Below are 16,213 nucleotides of genomic sequence, written 5' to 3'. Positions count from 1 at the left end.
TCCTAAGCGCTGGGGCGAGGATGCAAGAAGCAGCGTGGCTCAGTAATGAGGATTTAAGTCCTAAGCTCTGTCCTAAGCGCTGGGGCGAGGATGCAAGAAGTAGCGTGGCTCAGTAATAAGGACGTAGGTGCTAAGCGCTGTCCTAAGCGCTGGGGCGAGGATGCAAGAAGCAGCGTGGCTCAGTAATGAGGATTTAAGTCCTAAGCTCTGTCCTAAGCGCTGGGGCGAGGATGCAAGAAGCAGCGTGGCTCAGTAATGAGGATTTAGGGCGAGGATGCAAGAAGCAGCGTGGCTCAGTAATAAGGACCTACGTGCTAAGCGCTGTCCTAAGCGCTGGGGGGGAGGATGCAAGATGCAGCGTGGCTCAGTAATAATAATGTTGGTATTTGTTAAGCGCTTATTATGTGCCGAGCACTGTTCTAAGCGCTGGGGGAGATACAGGGTCATCAGGTTGTCCCACGTGAGGCTCCCGGTTAATCCCCATTTTACAGATGAGGGAACTGAGGCACAGAGAAGTGAAGTGACTTGCCCACAGTCACACAGCTGACAAGCGGCGGGGCCGGGATTCGAACCCATGACCTCTGACTCCCAAGCCCGTGCTCTTTCCACTAGGCCACGTTGCAGTAATAAGGGTTTATGTGCTAAGCGCTGTCCTAAGCGCTGGCGGGAGGTTGCAGGAAGCAGCGTGGCTCGGTGGAAAGAGCAGGGGCTTGGGAGTCGGAGGTCTTGAGTTCGAATTCCGGCTCTGCCACTCGTCAGCTGGATGACCTTGGGCAAGTCACTTCTCTGTGCCTCAGTGACCTTATCTGTAAAATGGGGATTAACTGTGAGATTCACGTGAGACAACCTGATTGCCCTGTGTCTACCCCAGCGCTTAGAACGGTGCTCGGCCCATAGTAAGCGCTTAACAAATACCAACATTATTATTATTATTATAATGATCGGCCTCAGTGACCCCATCAGTAAAATGGGGATGAAAGCTGGGAGCCGCACCTGGGATAACTTGATCTCCTTGCAGCCCCCAGCGCTTAGCATAGTGCTTTGCACATAGTAAGCGCTTAACAAATACCAGTGATGTTATTATTAATCATAATGATGGTATTTGTTAAGCGCTTACTATGTGCAAAGCACTGTTGTAAGCGCTGGGGAGGCTACAGGTGATCAGGTTGTCCCATGTGGGGCTCATAGTCTTCCAGGTCATCAGGCTTGCCCCTCGTTCATGCTCATTTTCCAGATGAGGTCACTGAGGCCTAGAAAATAATAAGATTGTTGGTATTTGTTCATTCAGTAGTATTTATTGAGCGCTTACTATGTGCAGACCACTATACTAAGCGCTTGGAATGTACAATTCGGCAACATATAATAATACTAATGTTGGTATTTGTTAAGCGCTTACTATGTGCAGAGCACTGTTCTAAGCGCTGGGGGAGATACAGGGTCATCAGGTTGTCCCACGTGAGGCTCACGGTCTTAATCCCCATTTTACAGATGAGGGAACTGAGGCACAGAGAAGTTAAGTGAAGTTAAGAGACAATCCCTGCCCGGTAACGGGCTCACAGTCTTTTGCACTTAATATGTGCCGAGCACTGTTCCAAGCGCTGGGGTAGATACAAGTTAATCAGGTTGTCTCATGCGGGGCGCACAGTCTTCATCCCCATTTTACAGATGAGGTCACTGAGGCGGCAGAGAAGTTAAGTGGCTTGCCCGAGGTCACACAGCTGACAAGCGGCGGAGCCGGGACTAGAACCCACGACCTCTGACTCCCAAGCCCGGGCTCTTTCCACTGAACCACGCTGCTTCTCTAGTTGTCCTGGTGCACAGACTTGCCCCGACTTGCTCCCTTTATTTGTCCCGCCCCCTTCCAGCCCCACAACACTTACGCACACCTCTGTAATTAATTTATTTTTATTAGTGTCTCTCTCTCTTCATCTCTCTAATCATGTCCGTCTCCCCTTCTAATAATAATCGTAATGATGGTATTCGTTGAGTGCTTACTGTGTCCCAGGCACTGTTCTAAGCGCTGGGATGGATACGATAACAATAGTGATACCATTGATGGTATTATTAAGTGCTTATTATGGGCCAGGCACTGTTCTAAGCACTGGGGGGGAATACAAGCGAATCGGGTTGAACACAATTCCCGTCCCACGTCGGGCACACGGTCTCAATTCCCCATTTTGCAGATGAGGGAACTGAGGCCCAGAGAAGCAGAGTGACTTGCCCAAGGTCACACAGCAGAGAAGTAGCAGAACCGGGTTTAGAAACTTAGGACTGTAAACTCGTGAGCAGGGAATGTATCTGTTTATTGTTTTGTTGTACTCTTCCAAGCACTTAATACAGTGCTTTGCCCACGGTAAGCTCTCAGTAAGTACTATCGACTGACGCACACAGTAATCGCTCAGTAAATACAATCGAATGAGATCAACGAGCGCTCCTATTTTGCGTTCGTCCTTCGGAAGCGGCGTCGCTTAGTGGAAAGAGCCCGGGCTTGGAAGTCAGAGGTCGTGGGTTCTAATTCCGGCTCCACCACTTATCGGCTGTGTGACTTTGAACGAGTCACTTCACTTCTCTGTGTCTCATTTACACCAGCTGTAAAATGGGGATTAAGACCGTGAGCCCTACGTGGGGCAGCCTGATCACCTAGTATCTACCCCAGTGCTTAGAACAGTGCTTAGACTGTTAGCCCGTTTTGGGGCAGGGCTTGTCTCTATCTGTTGCCGAATTGTAATAGTAATAATTTTGGTATTTGTTACGCTCTTACTATGTGCCAAGCCCTCTTCTAAGCGCTGGGTAGATGCAAGGTAATTAGGTTGTCCCACGTGGGGCTCACAGTCTTAATCCCCATTTTACAGATGAGGGAACTGAGGCACAGAGAAGTTAAGTGACTTGCCCCAAGTCACACAGCTGATAAGTGGCAGAGCCGGGATTAGAACCCACGACCTCTGACTCCAAGCACTTAGTACAGTGCTCTGCACATAGTAAGCGCTCAAAAAATACCATTGAATGAGTGAATGAGTGCTTGGCCCAGAGTGAGTGCTTAGCAGGCGCCATCATTATTATTATTATACCCTCCCAAGTGCATAAACTGAATGTTGGCAACGTTACCCGTATAGACACCCAGCACAGATTACAGGGGCTGGGGCAGAGCCGATCAGGAGGCGCCGTTACGGACGAGGACAGGAGAGCGCTCACCGCAGATGATTTCGCCGCCTCGCGTCTGGGAGCCCAGAGCCCGCCCCACCTTACCGTGTCCTTTCTCCTCAGGAAATTAAGTGTGAAATCCATCACCAACCCCCGCTACGTGGACAACGTGGGGAACCCCGCGCCGAACGGGCTCTACGATTTGTCTCTGGGGCCAGCCGACAACAGGGAGGTGTGCTCCACCTGCGTGCAGGACTTCCAGAACTGCCCCGGACACCTGGGCCACATCAACCTGCCCCTGATAGTCTACAACCCCCTCTTCTTCGAAGTACGGGCAGAGCCTCCGGGGGCTCCGGGAGGTGGATCGGAGGGACGTCCGAGCGGCCGGTGGCGGGACGGCCTTTGCCGCGAGGAGCGGGTTTTTACGGCCCGGTGGATTGAGCCCGGGCCTGGGAGTCGATAGGTCACGGGTTCTAATCCCTGCTCCGCCGCTCGTCGCTGTGGGCAAGTCACTTCTGTATCTTATCTGTAAAATGAGGATTAAGTCTTGGGCCCTGTGTGGGACAGGGACCGTGTCCAACCCTATTATCCTGTATCTACCCCAGTGCTTGACGCATAGTAAGTGCTTAACAAATACCACAGTTATTATTATGGTAAATAATAATAGCAATTAGTATTGTTATCTAATGTCTACCCCGGCACTTAGAGTGCTTTAGCACAGAGGAAACAATAAATACCATAATGATTATAGAGTGGTCCTACTGAACATCATAACTGTGGTACTGGTTGAGCGCTTACTCCGTGGCAAGCACCGTACTAAGCTCCGGGGTAGGTAGAAGCTGATCACATTGAACACGGTCCCTGTCTCGCATGGACCTAACGGTCTCGAGGAAAAGGAGAACGGGTGTTACACATGAGAAAACTGAGTCTCAGAGAAGTTAAGTCACTTGTCTGAGGTCACACAGCAGGCACGTGGCAGAGCCCGGATTAGAACCCAGGTCCTCCGACTCCCAGTCTTGTGCTCTTTCTACTGGCCATGCTGCTCTTGCCCTCGACGTGGGCGGGCGGCTTCAAAACGAGGCGTTTCCCTTGCGCTGAGGCCCAGAGAAGTGAAGTGACTTCACTGAGGATTTTCAAAGGAGACATATCACCGAATAAGCAAGTGAGAAAAGCACAGTAGGGTCTTAGAGCTGCCGGTCTTAGCAGGAGGAGGGAGAAGAGAAAGAAGAGACGGTGCTTTCCTCACCGGATTGTTCCACGGCCTTCATTGCCTCCGTGATGTTGTCGCGTGATGCTCAGTCCCTCCGGAACGCTTCTCTCACCTCGCCTCGTCTTCCCTCTCCAGAAACTCTTCCTCCTGATCCGCGGCTCCTGCTTGAACTGCCACCTGCTGACATGCCCTCGCTCCGTGATCCACCTCCTGCTCTGCCAGCTGCGGGTCCTGGACGTGGGGGCCCTCCAGGGGGTCTACGAACTGGAGGCCACCCTCAGCCGGGTAAGGGGGAGCCGCCGCCACGCGGGCTGGGCCCGGAAGACCGGAGGTCTCGGTTTCTAATCCCGGCTCCGCCGCTTGTCTGCTGGGTGACCTTGGCCAAGTCACTTCTCTGGGCCTGAGGTCCCTCATCTGGAAAATAGGGGTGGAGAACTGGGACGGGGACTATGTCCAACCCGATTTGCTTGTATCCACCCCGGCGCTTAGTGCCTGGCAAATGGGAAGCACTTAAATAATAATAGTTATTAAGGCGGCCAGAAGGTGAGTCGTCAGAATACGCGAGTGGAAGGAGAGGTGACTTCAGGGCAGCGACTGGGGATTTGAGGCTCCAACTTTAGGTACCCCCAACCAGATCCACCCCTCACCCGAGAAGACCTTCCAGCCGGCTCCCTTCCTGGGGCGAGATCTTGGGGAAGAGGGAACGTGGAGGTCGCCCCAGTGTCTGAGGCCTAGCTCTCAGCATCCAGGGGCTCAGTCAGTCGGTGGTATTTATTGAACACTTCCCGGGTGCAGAGCACCGTACTAAGCACTTGGGAGAGTACAGGGCAACAGAATTTCAAGGGCAGCTTTCTGAATCTGAGATGAGGCCTGACATGGTCTCCCCTGCCCCCCCAAGACCGATTTTATTTTTTTTCCCCCTTGAAGGATAATCAAGATCAAATTTTCCGCCGGACCCTCGGGTGGGGGCGAGGGGCAGTGGTAAAGACTCCAGAACTTCTCCCAGGGAAAGCCAACTCAGGAAGCCGAGAAGCAGCATGGGCTAGTGGACAGAGCCCGGGCCTGGGACTGAGGAGACCTAGGTTCTGATTCCGATTCTGGCGCCTGCCCGCTGCGTGACCTCGGGCAAGTCACTTCACTTGTCTGGGCCTCGGTTACCTCGTCTGTAAAACGGGTATTAAGACTGTGAGTCCCCTGCGGGACAGGGACTGTGTCCATCTTGATCAGCTTGCGTCTACCCCAGTTCTTAATAGTGCTTAGGACTCGCAGGCCCGTGCCCTACTCACTAGGCCACGCCGCTTCCCACTCAGCTGAACCGTGGCCCGGGAGACGTGGATTTCACCTTTATTTTTTCAGTTTTTAGAAGAAAACCCTAATGCTTCCGCCGTCGAGATTCAGGACGAATTGGAGGAGTGCACGAGGGAGGTATTGGGCAACGACCCGCTGGGATCCCAGGGCTCGCAAGTGAGTAGGGGGGAACCCGCCGGTCACCCCGGATCGAGAGGTGCGCGGTGCCGATCGTGGACCGTAACCGGGCCCGACACGGCGGCGCATCCCGGTCTCTCCTTTCGGCTTTCCAGGTGAAAAACGTGTGCGAGAGCAAGAGAACGCTGATCGCCCATTTCTGGAAGTCGAACATGACCTCCAAGCGGTGCCCTCACTGCAAGTGAGTACCCCGGCGGTCGGCCTTGCTTCCCCGTCTTGGCGGCCCTGTGGCCGAACCCCCGCCGTTGGCGGTCCCTGACGCCGTTCTTCCCTCTCCCGCTTCCCCTCCTCGCCAGAACTGGGAGGTCGCTGGTGCGAAAAGAACACAACAGCAAGCTGACGGTCACCTACCCGGGAGTGGCCCACAGGAAGTCCAAGAAATCCAAGGAGTCAGAAAAGGATTCGGAGAAGAACCAGGAGAAGACCCAACCGTCGTTAGGTGAGCCGGCACCAAATAAATCCCCCACCCTTAAGGAGCCGGCGGTTTGTCGATCGTGAAAGCTCTTTGAACGGAGCCTTCGTAAGGATCGAGACGGGGGCAAAAGGGAAAACCATACCAGACACTGCAGACGGTGCCTGAGAGGACTGTGGGTGCACGGGGGCGGTCAGGTCTGAGACTCCCACAGGAGCCATTTCAGTTACACGTGTACTCGCTCTGAATCTCGCCATCCGTGAGGTGTTCTTCAAGCGTGTTGTTTGTGGGAGTGGGGGAGATCTATAGAACTTGCTACCTAAAGAAGATGCCGTCTCCATCAACTCTCCTCTCACCTCACCCCGCATTCATTCATTCGATAATATTTATTGAGCGCTTACTCTGTGCAGAGCACCGTACTGAGCGCTGGGAATGTACAGTTCGGCAACAGATACGGTCCCTGCCCAATAACAGGCTCACCCCTCGCTCCCTGACCCTCCGGCTGCCCGTTTCTCAGTCCCCTCGTCCCAGGCCCTCTCTGGTACCAAGATGGATGCCGGCGGGGGGGGGGGGGGGGGGGGGGCGGTGTGGCACTTCCTCGGTGGCCTCCAGAAGGTCAGAGCCGGTGGAAAACCTCCCACCAGCCTCACTGGAGCTTGTGCTTTGTTTCTCTCCCCAGCTATCGATGACGCTCAACTGGGAAGACGAGGCTACCTGACCCCCAGCACTGCCCGAGACCACATCGTGGCCCTGTGGGAGAACGAAGGTACCTTTCGAGCCGGGGGAAGACCCCATTTCCTTCCCACTCAGTTGGGAAACACCTCAACACCCTTTCTGTTTCTCTGCCGTGCCGAGCACTGGTCGCTCCAGGGTGGAGACTTGGACCCACTCTCTATTGTCCAGTTTCTTCCTGGGCTTTGCGTGTTGCTAGGCACGCTTAAAAAACAGCATGGCCTAGTGGGAAAAGCGCAGGCCTGGGAGTCAGTGGACCTGAGTTCTAATCCTAGCTCCGCCTCTTATCTGCTGTGTGACCTGGAGATAGTCATTTCACTTTTCCGGGCCTCAGTTCCCACGTCTGCAAAATGAGGATTCAGTATCCGGTCTCGAGGATTCAATACCCGTTCTCCCTCCTACTTATACTGTGAGCCTCAGATGGGACCCATTTATCTTGTATCTATCCCACTGCTTACCGGAAGTTTGGCATATATAGTAAGCACTTAACAAATACCACTCTCACTATTAATATTCTTATTAATAACAAAACATAGCTCACTACGTTCGTGGCCCTGCCCTCTGAGAGGTTCTGTTTGGAGACAGCTCTGTTGTGAAAGATGGGATTATGTCAGTCCATCAGTGGTATTTACCGAGTGCTTGTTATGTGCGAAACACAGTACTAAGCACTTGGGATCAGTCGGATATATTTATTGAGCGCTTACTGTGTTTGGAGTACTGTACTAAGCTCTTGGGATCAGTCAGTCATTCTTACTGAGATCTTACTGTGTGCAGAGCACTGTACTAAGCGCTTTGGGAGAGTACGTAGAACAATAAACAGATACATCACCTCCCCGTAATGAGCTTACAGTCTAGAGGTGGAGTTGCGTTGATATAAGTAAGTTGCAGATGTGTAATAATAATGATGGCGTTTGTTAAGCGCTTACTATGTGCAAAGCACTCTTCTAAGCCCTGGGGGATACAAGGTGATCAGGTTGTCCCGTGTGGGGCTCACAGTCTCAATCCCCATTTTACAGATGAGGGAACTGAGGTGCAGAGAAGTGAAGTGACTTGCCCAAAGTCACACAGCTGACAAGGGGCGGAGCCGGGATTAGAACCCGTGACCTCTGAATCCCAAGCCCGGCTCTTTCCACTGAGCCACGCTGCTTCTGGGGCAACGAGTGGGGAATGAATAAAGGGAGCACATTAAGGTGACAGAAGGGAGTGGGAGAAGAGGAAAGGAGGACTTAAGGGAGGCCTCTTGAAGGAGATGGGCCTTCAATAGGGTTTTGAAGGCGGGGAGAGTCATCGTCTTTTGGATATGAGGGAGGGAGGCAGTCCCAGGCCAGATGTAGGACATGGGCGAGAGGTCGGCGGTGAGATAGACGAGATCGAGGCACAGTGAGAAAGCATTAGAGGAGCGAAGTGTGTCGGCTGGGTTGTAGTAGGAGAGCAGCCAGGTGAGGTAGGGAGTGAGGTGGTTGAGGGCTTGAGAGAGAACAGTGCAACAGATTTGAGTGCCCACAGGTCTAAGACTTAGAGAGACACAAAGGGAAGGGCAGGGAGAGCAATCATGGGTATTTAACGAAAGGGCGAACTTAAGGCCGAGAAGGATGAGGGGTCTTTTGGAAGGCATTGGAAGGCAGCGTCGGGCACTCGGCCCCGGGATCTCCCGACCCCTCCCGAGGCCGGAGACCCCTCTCCGGTCGCGTGGTGCTTGGTTGACGTCGCCCTATTTTGATTTGAAGGTTTCTTTCTGAATCACCTCTTCTCAAGAATTGATATCACAGAGAATGTAGAGGCGGGCTTCAACCCGGAAATGTTCTTCTTAGACCTCGTGGTGGTCCCGCCGTCCAGGTAACGTCCCCGAGCCGCGCATGTGGGAGAGGGAGGTGATGGGATGTTGCCGTGTTGGCCTTCAGAGAGGTTGGGTCGCTGGTGGGGGGAGAAAGTGGGGGAGAATTTGCCATTCCCCCCTCTGTATTTATTTATGTATTCATTTATATATACTAATATCTGTCTCCCCCTTCAGACTTTGAGTTCGTTGTGGTCAGGGAATGTGTCTCTTGTTGTACTCTCCCAAGCGCTCAGTACAGTGCTTTGCACACAGGTGCTCAATAAATATGTTTGAATGAATGAATTGACCCTGCACTTGGCTGTATACCCCTTAAACACTTTGATGTTCATTCCTACCCCACAATATTTATGCAGATATTCTTATAATCTACCATCTCCCCGTACCTAATGTACTTAATGTCCGTCTCCCCGGTTGACCGTCAGGTCCGTATGGGCAGAGATCTAGCAGTGTGGCTTAGTGGAAAGAGCCCAGGCTTGGGAGTCAGAGGTCGTGGGTTCTCATCCCGGCTCCGCCACTTAGCTGTGTGACTTGGGACAAGTCACTTCACTTCTCTGGACCTCAGTTACCTCATTTGTAAAATGGGGATTAAGTGCGTGAGCCCCACCTGGGACAAACTGATTACCTTGAATCTACCCCAGTGCTTAGAAAAGTGCTTGGCTTATAGTAAACCCTTAACAAATACCGTCGTCATCATCTAGTTTACTAAATTTGTTGTATTTTCCCAAGCGTTGAGTTCGGTCCTCCACACTGAGCAAGCAATCAGAAAATACCATCGTCTTGGGGTTTTTTATGGTGGTCTTTAAGTGCTGAGGGGTAGATACAAGATAATCAGGTTGGACACAGTCCCTGTCCCATGTGGGGTTCACAGTCAAAGTTGGAGAGAGGAGGATTTAATCCTCTTAAGGATGAGGTGACCGAGGCACAGTGAGGTGAGTTGCCCAAGGTCACACAACAAGCGATTGGTAAGAGCCGGGATTAAAACCCAGGTCCTCCGACTCCCAGGCCAGTGCTCTTTCCACCTGGCCATGCCACTTCTCTGCCGATTGGTCGATGGGACCCGCCCCCTTCCCTTTTCCCCCGCTCCCTTCTGCGTCGCCCTGACTTGCTCCCTTTGTTCTTCCACCCCTCCCAGCCCCACAGCACTTATGTCCATATCTGTCATTTATTTATTTGTATTGATCTCTGTCTCCCCAACTTAAGACTGTAAGCTCATTGTGGGCAGGGAATATGTCAGTCGTTGTACTTTCCCAAGCACTTAATCCCGCACTCGGCACACCATAAGCACACAATAAATACGACCGACTGAAAGAACGAATGAGCGACTGTTTGAGTTTGCCCCAGTTACGGTACCAGAGAGGGATGAGGAGAGCTGGCATGCCAACAGGGCCGGTTTCCCCCTAGGTATCGCCCCATCAGTCGTCTAGGGGACCAGATGTTTACCAACGGTCAGACGGTCAACTTGCAAGCCGTCATGAAGGACGTGGAATTGATCCAGAAGCTTCTGGCTCTGATGGCCCAAGAAAAGAAGCTTTCTCAAGAGACGGTGGAGTCGGCAAGCGAAAAGGTCAGGGCCGCCCCTCGGGGCGTCGGTCGAGGAGTGTGGGGTCCACGGCAGCTGGGCTAACTTAGTTGAAGCATTGTGGAAACCAGCAAGCCGGGTGGTGGGTGATGCTTGGGGGAGGTGGGGGGCGGGAGGGCTGTGTCTGTGTTGTGCGTGTATCTGCGTGCACACGTGTGTGTGAGAGAGAGAAAATGTGCGTCTGCATGCGCACATGTGAGAGAGTGAGAAATAGCGTGTATATGTGTGTTTTGCGGTGGGGTTCATGCTAGATTCAGGCTTATTTTCCTCTCGTATTTTTTTCCCGCTGATATTTTTGAAGTGCTTCCTGTGTGCCAGGCACTGTTACAGTGTACTCTCTCATGAGCTTGGTTCAGCGTGCTCTGCACACAGTAGTTTGCTAAGTAAATTCCGCCGACGGGTTGATCCTCTCCCGTTGACGTTTGGCCTCGGCTTCGGGCATCTACTCGTCGTGGGCGGAGAACACGGCTACCGAACTCTGTTGCTTTGTACTCTTCCCTAGTACGTATTACAGCGCTCGGTGCACAGTAAGCGCTCAATAAGTACCGTCGATTGATTTACCGTCAGGACTCCTGGGCGATAATTCCATCCTCCTCGGCCTGAATTTTTCTCCCATCTTGGCTACTTTTGTGCTGTGAGCTAAGAATCTGCCACTAAGTGGCGCCCGTTTCCATTATCCGTAAAATGATAATTAACGATGACGATGATGGCATTTATTAAGTGCTTCCTATGTGCAAAGCATTCTTTCATTCATTCAGTAACATTTATTGAGCGCTTACTATATGCAGAGCACTGTACTAAGTGCTTGGAATGTACAATTCGGCACCAGATAGAGACAATCCCTCCCCATCGACGGGCTCACAGCCTAACTGGGGGAGACAGACGGACAAAAACAAGACAACTTAATCACCATAAATAGAATCAAGGGGATGGGCACCTCATTAACAAAATATATAGGGTAATAAAAATCTGTACAAATGAGCACAGTGCTGAGGGGAGGGGAGAGGAGGAGGAGCAGAGGGAAAGGGGGGAAAGGGGACTTAGCTGCGGGGAGGTGAAGAGGGGGGCAGAGAGGGAGCAGAGGGGAAAGGGGAAGCTCAGTCTGGGAAGGCCTCTTGGATCAGGTTGTCCCACGTGGGGCTCACAGTCTTAATCTCCATTTTACGGACGAGGTAACTGAGGCACAGAGAAGTTAAGTGGCTTGCCCAAGGTCACACAGACAAGTGTTGGAACCGGAATTAGAACCCACGACCTCTAACTCCCAAGCCTGTAGTCTTTCCACTGAGCCACACTTAATGTATCTGTTGGGCGCTTACTATATGCCAATATATGTAAAATTCCTATAAGGGCGGGGCCTGTGTAACCCGTCAAGATCATCAGAGTTAATAGGATCTTGCTGAGTCCCTTCTGTTTTCAGAACACGGAGTCAAGTGTTTGGAGAAGACTCAGAAGTGTAAATGATAGCCCTGCCCTTGACGAGCTCGTGATCTGACAATCATACAAATGTCAAATGCAATACATTTGCATTGTTTCCTCTTCCGACAAATTCCCTGGTGATTTTAACCGGGGGCATGCAATATGTTTCCCTGTCAATCGGTGGTATTTATTGAGCGCCTACTATGTGCAGAGCGAAGACTGTGAGCCTGTTGTTGGGCAGGGATTCTCTGTCTGTTGCCGAATTGTACATTCCAAGGACTTAGTACAGTGCTCTGCACAAAGTAAACGCTCCGTAAATACGATTGAATGGATTATACTACGTGCTTGGGAGAGTAGACTAAAGCAGAATTAGGTCGTGGTTTCTAATCTCGGCTCTGCCGCTTGTCTGCTGTGTGACCTTGGGGAAGTCACTTCACCTATCTGGTCCTCTGTTCCTTCATCTGCAGAATGAGGATTAAGACTGTGAGCCCCATGTGGGACAGGGACTGTCCAACCCGATGTGGCACATGGTAAGTTTAGCAGTACCAACGTTATTATTATTAGAATTGGTAGACACATTCCATGCCCTCAAGTAGCTTAGAGTCTAGAGTGCAATTTCCTAAAATGGAGGGGACTCGTGATGCCCTAAGGGGAAAGGAGATAACGAGAGTGATATTTCAGGGGCTTCCTTAGCAGCCAATCAGTGGAGTCCTGCATAGCAACGGCAGCTTTGAAAGAAGCTTTGACTTCTGCCATTTCAACTCATTTTACCCTCAGGGTATCTTCGGGAGGAATGGCAGCCTACTTGAAAGTTAATCTTTTTTTTAAACAGTACTTGTTAAGTGCTTACCATTTCTCAGGCCCCGTACTAAGCGCTGGGATAGATACAAGTTAAAGACATAGGAAACAGTCCACGTCCCACAGGGGGATCACGGTTTTAATCGGCAGGTAATCTTTGGTTCTTATGTCCACCGCTGCTGTAGAATTCCATCTTCCTTTGTGACGTGACTCGTGGTTTTCTCTTTCTTAATGGTATTAATTGCTTACTATGTGCCAAGCCCTGTACTAAGCGCAGGGGTAGATAGAAGCCAATCAGGTTGAACACAGTCCGTGTCCCACATGGGGCTCACGGTCCGATTCCTCAAATTACAGACGAGGGAACCGGGGCACAGAGAAGTGAAGTGACTTGCCCACGATCACACAGCAAAGTGGCGTAGCCGGGATTAGAACCCAGGCCTGGGCTCTTTCCACTAGGCCGAGCCGCTTCTCTGTTTTAAAAATATTCTTTGGTGCTTTTCTTCTCTTTAACTCATTTCCCCTAGGAGTCAGAGGAGCCCGAGGAGTCCTTGGTCCCAATGGATCGGTCGTTCCTGGGGTTGATCCCGGGACAGTCGCTCACGGACAAACTCTACAACATTTGGATCCGCCTGCAGAGCCACGTGAATATCGTATTTGACAGTGAAATGGACAAGTTAATGACAGAAAAGTATCCCGGCGTCCGGCAGGTGAGCGGCGTTGGGGCGTTTCCGATCTTCCCGTGAGGACGAGCGTTGGGTGTGATTAGGCGCCTGTCTCCCTGTGACCACTCGCCCTCCCCTTTTTCCCTCCAAAGATCCTGGAGAAGAAAGACGGCCTGTTCCGAAAGCACATGATGGGGAAGCGCGTGGACTACGCCGCCCGCTCGGTCATCTGCCCGGACATGTACATCAGCACCAACGAGATCGGGATACCCCTGGTGAGCCCGAGGACGGGACGGTCGGGGTCAGCCGAGAGCCGGGCGGAACCCTCCCGCGGCCTCAGGAAGGCTCGGCTTCGTCGCGTCCCTCCCCTCCCCGCCGGCCCACCCGTCTTTGTTCATTCATTCAGTGAATCGTATTTATTGAGCGCTTACTGTGGGCAAAGCACTGTATTAAGAGCTCGGGTGTGTACGCTCTTAAAAGATGCATTCGCCGCCCCTCTTGGGTGAAGGATCTAGCTGGAAGGAAGCAGCGTGACCTAGTGGGAAGAGTGTGGACCTGGAGTCTGCCACTTCCCTGCGGTGTGACCTTGGGCAGGTCACTTCTGGGCCTCAGTTTCCTCCTCTGTGAAATAGGGATTCAGTGCCCCAATTCCTTAGATTGAGGCCCGGGTGGGACAGGAACTGTGTCAAGTTCATCAGGGAATGTGTCCATTAGAGAAGCAATGTGGTTCAGTGGAAGGAGCTCGGGCTTTGGAGTCAGAGGTCCTGGGTTTGAATCGTGGCTCCGCCACTTGTCAGCTGTGTGACTGTGGGCAAGTCACTTCACTTCTCTGTGCCTCAGTTACTTCATCAGTAAAATGGGGATTAAGACTGTGAGCCCCACGTGGGACAACCTGATTCCCTTGTGTCTACCCCAGCGCTTAGAACACTGCTCTGCACATAGTAAGCGCTTAACAGATACCGACATTATTATTATTATTATTTCTCGTTGTGCCGTGCTCTCCCAAGCGTTCAGCACAGTGCTCTGCACACAGGAAGCGCTCAGTAAATACGACTGACCGACCGCCACTTGTGTTCCTCTGGGTCCTCGAGCTCTGCTCTCCGTTTGCAGGTATTTGCCACCAAGCTGACCTACCCGCAGCCGGTCACGCCTTGGAATGTCCAGGAGCTGAGGCAGGCGGTCATCAACGGTCCCGGCACCCACCCCGGGGCCTCCATGGTCATCAACGAGGACGGGACCCGGACGGCCCTGAGCTCCAGCAACGCGTCCCAGCGGGAGGCCGTGGCCAAACAGCTCCTCACCCCCACCACCGGCGGCCCGAAGCACCAGGGCATGAAAGTGGTGAGTACCACCGAGGCCGGACCGGCCCTCCTTGACCGCGGCACCCGCTCCTCGCGGCGGAGCAAAGTTGGGTTTCTTTCTCCTCCCGCTGGAAGGCCTCTGGGACGGTGCCACGCCCTCCTGTGTCCAGTTCTGCTTTCCCTCTCTGCCATTCGGCGGGAATCTTGCGTGTCCTAGCGGATAGAGCAGATGGGTGTGGGAGCCAGAAGGTCATGGGTTCTAATCCCAGCTTCGCCTCTGGTCTGCTGCGTGACCTTGGGCAAGTTACTTCGCTTCTCTTGGCTCACTTCAGTTCTCTGGGCCTCATTTACCTCATCTAGAAAATGGGGATGGGCATATAGTGATATATGCCACAATCATATATTATCACAAATACCACATATACAAATACCACAATCAATATTATCATTATTATTGCCAAGGGGATGGGGAAAGACTCCACGCTCACTGACCAAACGGGCCCCCTGCCCCTCTCCCCGGAACCTTGCCTTTCTCTTCTCCAAGGGGAGCTTCTCTGGGTTGGAGCGAAGCCCCAGAAGCGGGAGCAGAGAGGAGGAAGGGGACTTCCCATCCTCACAAGCTCATCTTCGGCTCCACTGAGGGCTAGGGGCGGCCCCTGCCTTCCGGCTCCCTGCTGAGGAAACGGGACCGCGGTCACCCGTATCGGCGTGGCGTCTATCGGCACCGGCTTTGTAGCCGTGGGGCGTTGCGAGCTGCTCGTGGATTGAGAGAGAAAAGACTCCAGTCTCCCCTCTCTTTGTCCCGCCAGGCCTTTGCCAGATGTTTGTGAAGGGTTGGGCCGTGGCTCTCCTTTTGGGGTTTGCTGTCCGTCCCGTTGCCCGCCTCTCCCCCTCACTAGGTTAGTCAGAGCAGGTGGACGCGTGGATGGCGGCCTGGCCACGACCCTCTCCTTTCCTTCTTTGCTTCCCCGCCACCGGTGCTGGTGGATGTCGCAGCCTCTGCCTCAGAGCTCGCCGGTCTTTTGTGATATGTTTATACGGTGTTATGAGTTACGCGACGCCCCCCAGCCTGAGCTATAGCAATACTAATCACCGTATTTAAGTGCTTACTACGTGCCAAGCGCTGTTCTAAGCGCTGGGGTAGTACAAAGTAATCAGGTTGGACAATGTCCCTGTCCCACATGGGGCTCACAGTCTTAATCCCCGTTTTACAGATGAGGGAACTGAGGCCCAGAGAAGCGAAGCGACTTGCTCGAGGTCACGCAGCGGGCAAGTGGCAGAGCCTGAATAAGAACTCACGTCCTCCGACTCCCAGGCCCGTGCGCTTTCCGCTAGGCCACGCTGCTTCCCTATCCGACAGGCAATTACTCTCCCCCTCTTCAAAGCCTTATTGCAGGCACGTCTCCTCCAAGAGGCCTTCCCTGACTAAGCCATCATTTCCTCTTCTCCCACTCCCTGACTTCCTCCCTTTATTTACTGCCTCCTCCCTCCCCACTCGGCCCCGTAGCACTTATGTAAATATCCATAATTTATTCATTTATATTAGTGTCCGTCTCCCCCTCTAGACCGTAAGCTCGCTGTGGGCAGGGACTGTATTATATCGGGTGGTACTCTCCCAAGTGCTTAGTACAGTGCTCTGC

The 16,213-nt window shown here is 52.6% G+C and overlaps 1 protein-coding gene across 1 annotated transcript in view; it reads left to right on the top strand.

Moving 5' to 3' along the window:
• Positions 1–16,213, top strand: part of POLR1A (RNA polymerase I subunit A) — a 67,392-nt gene that overhangs the window by 594 nt on the left and 50,585 nt on the right. Inside the window, exons 2-12 of the mRNA XM_029083473.1 lie at positions 3,265–3,469; positions 4,487–4,636; positions 5,708–5,815; positions 5,932–6,017; positions 6,133–6,275; positions 6,928–7,014; positions 8,708–8,816; positions 10,219–10,381; positions 13,135–13,317; positions 13,425–13,547; positions 14,383–14,613. Coding sequence (XP_028939306.1) covers positions 3,265–3,469; positions 4,487–4,636; positions 5,708–5,815; positions 5,932–6,017; positions 6,133–6,275; positions 6,928–7,014; positions 8,708–8,816; positions 10,219–10,381; positions 13,135–13,317; positions 13,425–13,547; positions 14,383–14,613 — 1,588 coding nt within the window. The remainder of the gene's footprint in view (positions 1–3,264; positions 3,470–4,486; positions 4,637–5,707; positions 5,816–5,931; positions 6,018–6,132; positions 6,276–6,927; positions 7,015–8,707; positions 8,817–10,218; positions 10,382–13,134; positions 13,318–13,424; positions 13,548–14,382; positions 14,614–16,213) is intronic.

Source organism: Ornithorhynchus anatinus, chromosome 18, assembly GCF_004115215.2.
Source record: "Ornithorhynchus anatinus isolate Pmale09 chromosome 18, mOrnAna1.pri.v4, whole genome shotgun sequence".
NCBI lineage: Eukaryota > Metazoa > Chordata > Mammalia > Monotremata > Ornithorhynchidae > Ornithorhynchus > Ornithorhynchus anatinus.
Note: the sequence above shows the minus strand (reverse complement) of the source record. Positions and strands in the feature narration are given on the sequence as shown.